At 35.1% G+C, this 11,012-nt stretch overlaps 1 protein-coding gene across 1 annotated transcript in view; it reads left to right on the forward strand.

Moving 5' to 3' along the window:
- LOC141576328 (uncharacterized) overlaps positions 1-10,368 on the forward strand; it is a 36,541-nt gene extending 26,173 nt beyond the window's left edge. Inside the window, exons 5-6 of the mRNA XM_074359244.1 lie at positions 8,888-8,970; positions 9,561-10,368. Of these exons, the coding sequence (XP_074215345.1) occupies positions 8,888-8,970; positions 9,561-9,687 (210 nt within the window). The 3' untranslated portion in view covers positions 9,688-10,368. The remainder of the gene's footprint in view (positions 1-8,887; positions 8,971-9,560) is intronic.
- The last annotated feature ends 644 nt before the right edge of the window (positions 10,369-11,012 follow it).

An 11,012-nucleotide genomic window follows, 5' to 3' on the forward strand; every position in this document is an offset into this window, starting at 1 on the left:
TCCTACAAAACCACAGAAGCCATGAGACTGGATATAACCTCACGTTATATTGAACCTGCAGTTGAAATTGAGCAGGATGCAAGATCAATATACACAAATCAATTGTATTTTTACACACTAGTAATGAACAATCCTAAAATGAAATTAAGAAAATAATTCCATTTTGCAATAGTATAAAAATGAATAAAATACTTAGGAACAAATTCAGCAAAAGAATATGAAACTACAAACTACATTGTTGAAATAAATAAAGAAGACTTTGATAATTGGAAAGAAATCCCATGTTCATAGGTTGGAAGACTTACTAACATTAAGATGGCAATAGTCCCCAAATTGATACACAGATTCAGTTCAAGCTGTATCAAAATTCCACTTACTTTTTAGCAGAAATGGTCATTCTGACCCTAAAATGTGGCTATGAAATATGAAAATGCAAGGGAACAAGAATAGCCAAAACAATAATGAAAAAGAAGAACAAAGTCACACTTACCAACAAAGCTACTATATCATCAAGATGCTGAGGTATAATATAAGGATAGACATATAGATAAATGGAATAGAATTGAGAGTTCATAAATAAGCCCTCACATTTCAGTTGATTGGTTTTCAGTAAGGGCACCAATATAATTCAATGAGGAAAATAACAGGCTTCTCAAAAACTGTGCTAGGACAACTGGATGTTCATGTGCAAAAGAGTGGAATTGAACACCTATCTCACCATATACAATAATTAACTCAAAATGAATCAAAGACCTAAATGTAAGAGCTAAAACGATACAAGAATTTTAGAAGAAAACAGGTGTAAATCTTCCTCACTTTGGTTTAAGCAATGGTTTATTAGACATGACACCAAAAGTACCACAGATAGAAGAAAAAATAGGTAAATTGGAAATAATCAAAATATAAACCTTTGTGCTTCAAAGGACACCATTAAGAAATAAAAAGACAGCCCAGAAAATTTTGGTAAGTCATATATCTGATAAAGAACTTGTATCTAGAATATATAAAGAGCTCCTACAACTCAAAAACAAAAAGTTAAATAACATAATTAAAAATTTGGCAAAGTATCTCAATAGACATTTCTCTAAAGAATAAATACCAATGGCTAATAAATGCATGAAAAGATGCTCAACTTCACTAGTCATCAGGGAAATGCAAAATAGGATTCTACTCCACACCCACTAGGATTACTATAATCAAAAAGACAGACAGTAGTAAGTGTTAGCAAGGATGTGGATAAATTGGAACCCTCTTGCACTGCTGGTGGGAATGCAAGATGGGGAAGACACTTTGAAAAACAGTCTGGCAGCTCCTCAAAATGTTAAACATAGAGTTACCATATGACCTACAATTCCAGGTATTTACTCAAGAGAATTGAAAAAGTATGCCCAATTAAAAACTTGCATGTGAGTATTTATAGCAGCCTTATTCATAACTGCCAAAAAGTAGATCAACTCAAAATGTCCATCAGTTAATGAATGGATAAACAAAATGTGGTATATTCATAGAATGGAATATTAGTTGGTTAAAAAAAGGGATGAAACACTTATACATGTTACAACATGGATGACCCTTGAAAACATTGTGCTAAGTGAAAAAAGCCAGTAATGAAGGATTACATAGTGTATAATTCCATTCATATGAGATATCTAAAATAAGCAAATCCATACAGTCAGAAAGTAGATTTATGGTTGCCTAGGGCAGGGGCAGGAGAGCATTTGGCGGAAAATAATGAGTGACTACCAGTGGGTACAGAGTTTCTTTTGAGGAGTGATGAAAATGTTCTAAAATTATAGTGATGGTTACACAATTCTGTGAATATACTAAAAACACAGTTGTATATTTTAAATGTGTGGATTTTATAGTATGTGAATTATATCTTAATAAAACATTTTTAAAAGTAAGTATAAGTGACCATTGTTACACTTTACATTTTAAAAATATTTTCATATATGTTCTCCCACCTAATCCTTTCATCATCCTTGGGGGACAAGGGCTGGACTGTTTACTTATGTCATCCTTTCCCCCCAAACTATATCTGTGTCTTTTCTCTATCTCCAGATGCTTGACACATAGAGGTGCTTGATAAAAAAATATTATGGCATAAATAATTAAAGTTATATCCCTATAGTAAAGATTTTCTCTCAGACCCAAATGAAAAGATACGCCTTACCAGGCACTGTGTGCTCAGCACTTCATACGCATTAACTCATTTAATGCTCATAACAGAAACCTATGGAGCAGATATTACTAGTCCTATTTTAAAATGAGTAAATTGTGGTTCAAAGAGGTAAAATAATGCACATCTGGTAATCAAACCCTGGGAGTAGATGCGATCACCAAAAGAGAGCAAATGGATAAAAAAAAAAATGGAGTATTGATAGAAATTTGCCCTTGATCTCCAGGCTCATCCCACTAAATTTTGTGTTCTCTTACTCATCACTGATTCATAAAGGAATTTATTTAAAATAAGAGACAGTACATGAATAGTAATTATATTTTCTGATCTAAACATGAGGCCATGTGGTCTGAAAAAGTTTTTTTTAATCTGCTGTCAATTGAAAAAACACACAATGAGGACTATAGCCTGGGAAACAGCCTCTCAAATAGCACTGAGGAACTGCTTAGAAGAGGTAGGGGAGAAGCCTGTATATATATGAAATTTTCTGGCAGGGAAATATGTGTAGTTAAGTTCATCTGAGTAAAAGATTACTGCTAATCACAAAAAAAAAAAAAACAGATATCTGAAGAGAATGATTACAGTGCTTTTCTATGTCTAGGAAGATGCAAGAATCTAAGGTCATTGAAATTCTTCCTTAGATGTGCACCTTAACTATCTAGGGGCCCTGAATATCCAAAACACAGAATGTTTCCTGTTTTTGCATCCTGAATTCCCCTCAGGGCACACTGGAATGTCAGGCAACATTCTTTGTTTACACTGTATTCATTTTAATCTATGTGTTTCTTGTGCAGGTATGGCATCATATTTAGGTAATACATTTAGCAAATTTCCATTATTGAAAAAAGTTACATGAAGTCAGTTTTGTCCCCACAAAAATGTTAGACATATGGTCTCTCTATTAGGTGTAGTGCTAATGGAGGAAACTGTGAGTAACATGAGTCACATTCTCTCAGGATTTAAATCACTCAACTGTTGTAAAATGTATACCTTTGGCAGATGCATTCACTCTTTCTGGTCTACAATACCTCAGGGTACTGTTTTGTGGTACTAAATAGAACCCAAGGGAGGTGACTGCATTATAATGTAGCTTCCAACACAGTCACATAAATGTATGTTTGTGTGTGTGTATGTATGTGTGTGCATATGCGTGTGTGTGTTACTTACATCAAATGTATGAAAACTTTTTATTTAAAGCTTTACAATACGTAATTTCATAAGACTTCTGTGCTTCTGGCTAGAGAGAATTTAAACATAGCCTAAGAGAATGTTAATTAACATGAATTTTTAAAAGAAATTAAGGCACTATTATGCTTGTTTCAAAGGCTCATTTTAAAGACTGTATAATGTGCTAACATAGACTTGATCTGTTTTAAGTTGTACTCTCAATGAGTTGTTGTAGCTCCTTTTGTATATACTCTCTATATATTTATGGATGTGGGTTTTTTTTTTTTTTTTTTGTCATGGGTGTGAAAGTTTTCTCTGAGTTTCACAGGCCAGTCTAGCAAGTTAAAAATTCACTTCACAACTGATCCAAAAGAGCTCAAAGAGGGCCTAGAGTCACTATTTTTGGTGACAAGCCTATTATTTGGGGCAGAAGCAAGAAAATAAACAGCTCCTTTCTGATTGTTGGAGTAATCCCAGAGTAGGATGTTGAAGAGTACTTACCTCTTTCCCTTTCTTCCGTTTCTTTGACTCATTTATTCCCTGGATAGGTGACTACTATTCACCAGATCTTAAATACTCAAGCTTAATTATCTTTAGTCCTGATCAAGAAATGAGACAAAAGGGAAATGTGGCTATGTTAAAACTCTAAACAAAAAATTAATCAAATTTCCTTACAGAATATTTTTTGTTCTACCAACTTTTGATTAAAGCTGCTAGTGGAAACCAAATTGATGTGTTTGAGTATCAAATTTTAATTTTCATTCTTATTTACCTTAGGAGGACTTAAATGTTCCAACAGGCAGGAAATCAGAAGCATGGAGAAGTAAAGGATCCTAGAAATCAGTACACTGGTTCTGATTGAGAGCCCACTATGCCTTATTTATTGTTCAGATTATTCCTCATCTGGGCTTGCTGTTCTTTTAAGATAAATATACTAAAAGGTCATTAAAGTATAAGGTCACAGCAAAGGGATTGTAGACTCCAAACAAGAAGGAACCAGTGTTATTCACTTTGGTTCTTAGCATAAGAATGCACTCAGTAATGTTCATTAGATATCATTATTCATTTATCCACTTAACAAAAAATTACTGAATACCTACTATGTGCTTGGAACTGTTCTATACTCTGGGGATATAGTGGTATTTGAGATTAGGTCTTGTCCTTATAGAGCTCACATTAGAGAAGGGAGAGGAGGCAGACAAACAAATAAGCAAGTAAATAAATAAGATAATTTCAGATTGTGATAAATTCTATAAGTACAATAAATAGGGCAATTAATAGTGACTTGGGAGTAGAGGTTGTTAGATGGGAAACTTAGAGATAACTTTTTGAAGAGGTGATATTTGAATTGAGACTGGAAGTTGAGAAAAACCCTTCCATACAAAAACTCAGGGAAATAACTTTCTAAGCAGAGAGAAGAACAAACACAAAAACTCTAAGGGAAAAACAGGCTTGATGTTCTCAGAAAAAGAAATTCAACATGGCTGAAATGTTGATGAGGTAGGTAGATCATACTGGGCTTTGTAAGATATGGTAAGACATTTGGTTATGTTATCAGTTTAGTGGAAAGTTGCACCAAAGGACTTTCTCCATGGGAATGATTCTGAATGCTGTGCAGAGAGTGGTTTGGAGGGGATCACAACTGGAAGAGGAAAGAAGAGTTAAGAATCTGACAGAAGTCCAAGAGAGAGCTAATGATGTCTTGAACTAGGGTGGTGACGGTGAAGATAAAGAGAAGTGATCTAATTTACAAGTAGAATAAATAAAATTTACTGATAGATTGCATATGGGGCGTGAGAGAAAGAGAAGAACCAAGGATGACGTCAAGGATTTTTATTTGAGTGACTAAGTGGATGAGGAATACTGTAGGGAAAGTGGGGTGGGTGGGGAGAAGGTTGAGTGGAGGAGGGATCAAATTTTTTTTATTTTGACATGGTTTGTTGGGGATACCTACTAGACTTCCAAGTGGAGGTCTTGAGTAGGTAGTTAGATATATGAATTTGGACCTCAGGAAACAAGTATGGACTATAGATATAAATTTGATAGTCATTAGGTTATGAGTGACATTTAAAGTCATGTTGTTGGACTTACAGACAAAGTATAGATATAGAAGAAAACAGACGTTGGGAACAAGCCCTTAGGTGTTCCAACATTTAGAGATCAGGTAGCAAAGGAGAAGCTGGGCAAAAGGATCTGGGATAAATCATATAGAGCAATAGGAGAAAAACCAAGAGGGTGTCGTATTAAGGAAGCAATGAGAGAAAAGAAAGTATTTCAAGAATTAGGGAACGATTCACTATATTAAATGGTACTGAGAGATAGTGGGCTGAAGACTGAGAAATAACATTGGATTTGGCAACATAAGACGGTTGGTAACCTTGACAAGAGCTGTTTCAGCAGAGTAGTGAGGACAGAAGCAAGCCTGGCATGGACTGAAAAGTGAAAGAGAGGAGAGGGAATGGTTACAATGAGGATGGCAACCTTTTTTGAGACGTTTTACAGTGATAAGAAACAGAAAAATGAGGCAACACTGGAAGATAATGTGGAGTTAGGAGAGTTTTGTGTAATGCAAATCTGTATGTTAATAGGAATAATCCAATTGAGAAGGAAAAAAGTGATACTGTAGGATAGAATGCCAATAATTGAATGAAAAAGGGCTATGGGAGGGCAGGAAGAGGGATCCTGAGCACATTTGGAGGAGTTGGTCTTTGATAGAAGAAGAGACACTTTATCCATAATAGAGGAAATGGATACAGATGCAGGCAGGTTGGTAAATTTGGTGGTGGGAAAATGAAATCTCTTCTCTTTCTATTTTCTTAATGAAAGAATAAGTGAGGTCATCAACTAGGAATAAAGAACATAGAAGAGAAGTTGGAGGTTTGTGTAGACATGGGATGGTGAAATAGTCTCAAAGACTAGGAGAATTAATTAGTGAATTGTAGGATTGCTTGGCAGTTCTTTTAGGCCCTTTGGAGATTTTTTATTATACAGTTTAAAGTCTGAAATTCATGTACTCATAAGAATAGAGACCTTCAATGTCACTAATTATCAGAGAAATGCAAATAAAAACTACAATGAGGTATCACCTCACACCATTTGGTGCAGCCATTATGGAAAACAGTATGGAGATTCCTCAAAAAACTAAAAATAGACTTACCATATGATCTAGCAATCCAACTTCTGGGTATATATCCAGAGGGAATTCTGATTCAAAAAGACACCTGCACCCCAATGTTCATAGCAGCACTATATACAATAGCCAAAACATGGAAACAACCTAAATGTCCATTGACAGATGACTGGATAAAGAAGCTGTGGTATATTTATACAATGGAATACTACTCTTGCCATAAAGAATAATAAAATAATGCCATTTGCAGCAACATGGATAGCCCTGGAGAGTGTCATTCTGGGTGGGGTGGGCCAGAGGGAGAGAGAAGGATACTGTGTGATGTCACTCATATGTGGAATCTGAAAAAAAAAAGACAGATGAACTTATATATAAGACAGAGACTGACTCACAGACATGGAAAACGGACTTGTGGTTACCGGGGGGAAGGGGGTGGGAGGTGATGGACTGGGAGTTTGGGATTTGCAGATGCTGACTGGTATATATAAAATAGATAAATAAGTTTACACTATATAGCACAGGGAACTATATTTGATATCTTGTAGTAGCTTACAGTGAAAAAATATGAAAATGAATATATGTATATTCATGTATGACTGAGGCAATGTGCTGTGCACTGGAAATTGACACAACATTGTAAACTGACTACACTTCAGTAATAAAAAAAAAAATAGAGAGCTTACTACTATCACCACAACCATCACCACTACCCATAGGACCTGTTTTCAAAAAATAAAAAATCTCATCATGTCAATCTGGCCCTGCCTTCTATTCTATAATTTTCTACTCCTTAGGTTCTGCCTGAAACACTTTTCTACATCTGTCAAGGGCTAGATCTGGCATAATGAGTTTAAATTAGGCCCAGAATGGACAAGTGGGAAGTATACAGCATCCCTCTATACGCTGAGACTCATCTACTGCCTCCTATGAGATCCTTCTCCCAAATGCATCCATAATGCTTAAGTTAGAAAGTCTGATTTATGTCCCTCAAATCCAAATTTTAGATAGGCCTCTTTTCAATTGCATTAGATATGCTACTTTCTCTTGCCTGCTAGAGAAAAAGGCCTGGACCAGTGAAATTAAGTCCACCATGGAAGTACAGGTAGCCCCTTTAAGAACTGATGTACAGAATGGTCAGGAACCTGTGATTCTGTCTACTATGACATCAGGGAGCAAAGTTAAGGAGTGGCTGTAGACACAAGTGAAGTTTCTTGCCAAGCTTCTTGCTACTGAAATCACACTTCCAAGAGTCATGGTTTTCTTTTTTTGTTTTATCGTGGTTTTTTTTTTCATTTTAAAGAAGATTGCAAAAACAAAGCAGAAAAGGAAAGCTCAAAGACAAAAGAAAGATATTTAAACAACGGAGGAAAATATTGGGTCTGTTTCATTCTTCCTGTTTGTATCAGGTTGTCTTCCCAGATGATACCTAACCTTTATCTCATCTCTGACATTACCAATACAAGGTTCCCCACCCTCTCAGAGGTGGTTGTGGAAATGAACTGAAATTTAGGAATGAGTCATGGTATATATTTCACATATAACTTAATCTTATTTTTAATCAGAAAGTGCAGTGGATTATCTTATAGTCTGCATCAAATTTCCCTATTTCAAAATATCTCTATAAAAGTAGCTGTGTAAAAATATCCATGATTTCAATATGACTCCATCAAAATAACCATGTCACAATGTTACATACCCACTCATAACCAGTATGGCTATAAGAATAGGCTTCATGTAAATCTGGTCTGGATCCACTTGTATGCCTCATGTCTGTGTTAGAATGCCAATTTCTTGCTTTAAAGTCCATCCCATTTTACTATAATTTACTCTTTGCTTATGCACTTACTCAAGTGTGGTCTTTAAGAACCAAGTCTTCATCAGTTGATTTGTATTTATTAGCTTTTCTCCAAAACTCTCTGCAGTATGTTATAACTGTTTAATGCTGTAGTTCCTTATATTCAGCCTCAGTGTTCTGTGTCTAAGTTACTTTTTGTCAACTCTGTTTTCTCTGGGGGTGTTTTTCATACCATGATAATGGCAAGGGGGATTTATGTTTAATACTTTTGGCTGAAAGGTCCACTTACTGCTTAGAATAATAGCTGAATTGAATCTTCCATTTGCATTTCCCCTTTAGTAAGTCATTCTATATCATAGCTAGATAAAGAGAAATATAGATAGATGACAAATAGATAGAAATAGAGAAAGACTTGCTAAGTTACCTCTATAATATGCAAACATTTGCCTTTTAGTATTACTTTTTGTTTAATTGCTACTTTTTAGGAACAGGCCTGGAGATATCTTGACATTTAGATATTTAGCATGTGGTATCAATATGGGCCACTGTATTTCAAATTTCTTTAAAATCATGGCTAAACAATTTCCTCTCTCCCTTAAAAAAAATCTACATGCAGAGTCCCTGGAGTTCATCCCCTCAGAGTGTCTTTCCTAGAATTCCTGTATCTCAACCACAACAGTTCTTTGGAAGAAATTACAAGTAAGTAATTCCCTTAAAAGGAAAATTGGAGCTTGTAAATACCGAAAAAGAAACAAAGCAGGATCTTATTTGGAAAGAATTTTAGTAGACAGTTTTATGTATTTATTTTTCAATAGGAGACGGGGTTGCAGAGAGAGAGGGGCATAGTCAGAGATAACAATGTTTCTAACTATGAATATATACATAATTTTATATATGCCAGAGTAGAAGATAACTCTTTAACATATTTCTTGAAGAAAAATCACTGACCAAAATTAATCTGCAAGATTTTAAAAATTGTATTTCCTTCATTTATCTAAGTATCATAGCAATTTATTAGACATTCTTAGAATATAGGAAATATTCCCTAAAAAAACCTCTAGTTTTAGTGAGGAATGAAAGAGGAATGGAATAAAAGGAGAATGGTTTTGTTTGGTTTTGTTTTAAGGAAGATGCTATTATTTTAATATATCTGCTATATTGCTCTAATGTGATTTCTGGATGATTTCATTTATTTGCTTCCTATAGAATATAGTGATAACAATCTATGTGTGTGATATTTTTAAAATATCCTAAAATATTTCATGTTTATTTTTTCACTTATAAAATAGCATTATGGCTCATGAGCCCAAAGAGGACAATCCTTACATCCAGCCATTTTATAACTGGGATGGCTCTCTGGGAACAACTAGACCTGAAGCAAATACGGGGACAAGTATTCTTCGACCATACACATGAAGCCACTTTTTGTATGTATCATGCATTTTAATTTCTGTATATGGATATCACCACCATAATTCAAATAAAGGTAATACAATGAATACTAAGACTTTGCTAGAGTAAAATGATATGACAGAATCAGTTGAGATAAAGATATGGAAAGTTTAGCTTATAAGACTCACTATCACTACTATTTCATTCTGTAAAATGGGATTTGAAAGTAGGAGTCAAAGGTACGGTATATATAATACTTCATATGTATTAATATACTATATTATATATGTAACTTAAATTTGCAATCTTTAGAAAGGAAGTTTGAGTTAAATGAAGACCGGTTAAATGCCATGAGACTGACTCAGAGGTCAGACTGTTCTTATGACAATTATTAAATTATTGTAATCTAACAAGGTGACTGCTATTTTGTGTTTTAGTGTACTTAAATAATATGTTGTACTTAAATAGTACATTGCTCAAGCTAATGCTGAATACTAGCTAATCACTGATTTCTAGTTACAAGACACGTTAACAACATAAAATGCAAAATGTGTTTCTTTGTGTAAGTGTTTAAAACAGCAATCAGAAAAAAAAGTGAAATAGATTATCCACTAAAAGTTATCTTCTTGAATGTTCTTAACAAATACAACGAATTACAGAAAAATGGAACTAATTCATCAAACATGAATACCTGATGTTGATTGACATGCTGAGGTGCTGTTTTTTAAGGGGTTCATTTTTAGTTGAGTGACCACTGACAAAATAACCTTCCCCAGAAAACCCACAGTGGAGATAGTGATGTCACAAAGATGGCAACATAGGTCATTCCTAATTTCACTCCCCCTTAGAAGAACAACTAACATCTATTCAAGAACATGGCACCACTGAGTGAATCCTAGAACATGGGGGTGAGACTAAAGCACTCCTTGCACCACAGAGGCCAAGACATACTGCATTAGAAAGATAAGAGAAGCAGCTACACGTTGACTGCATTGCCCTTCAAATTTTAGTATAGCACCACACAGAGAGGTCTCCTCTGAATCTCTGTGATTCCTCCAATGGGAAAGGATAACATAGTGGGAGACAAGCAGCCCCTTCAGCTTCATGGGTTGCTTTGCAGGAGCCTCTACTCTGGTCTTGCCCCACAGAGTGTGCAGAGGAATCTGAAGGGCTCAACCACTGTGAATCTGACTGTTATGGAGAAAAGGGAAGGGGCTTGCAATAAACAGCACAGGATCTTGGCAAAACAAATTCATACTTGCAGTGCCCAAGTAGTAATCCTAACTAGCAGCTTTGCACATCTGCAGAACCAAGTCAGGGATGTACTTTGACCAGGCACAACTCACTAG

Source organism: Camelus bactrianus, chromosome X (assembly GCF_048773025.1).
Source record: "Camelus bactrianus isolate YW-2024 breed Bactrian camel chromosome X, ASM4877302v1, whole genome shotgun sequence".
In the NCBI taxonomy this organism is placed as follows: domain Eukaryota; kingdom Metazoa; phylum Chordata; class Mammalia; order Artiodactyla; family Camelidae; genus Camelus; species Camelus bactrianus.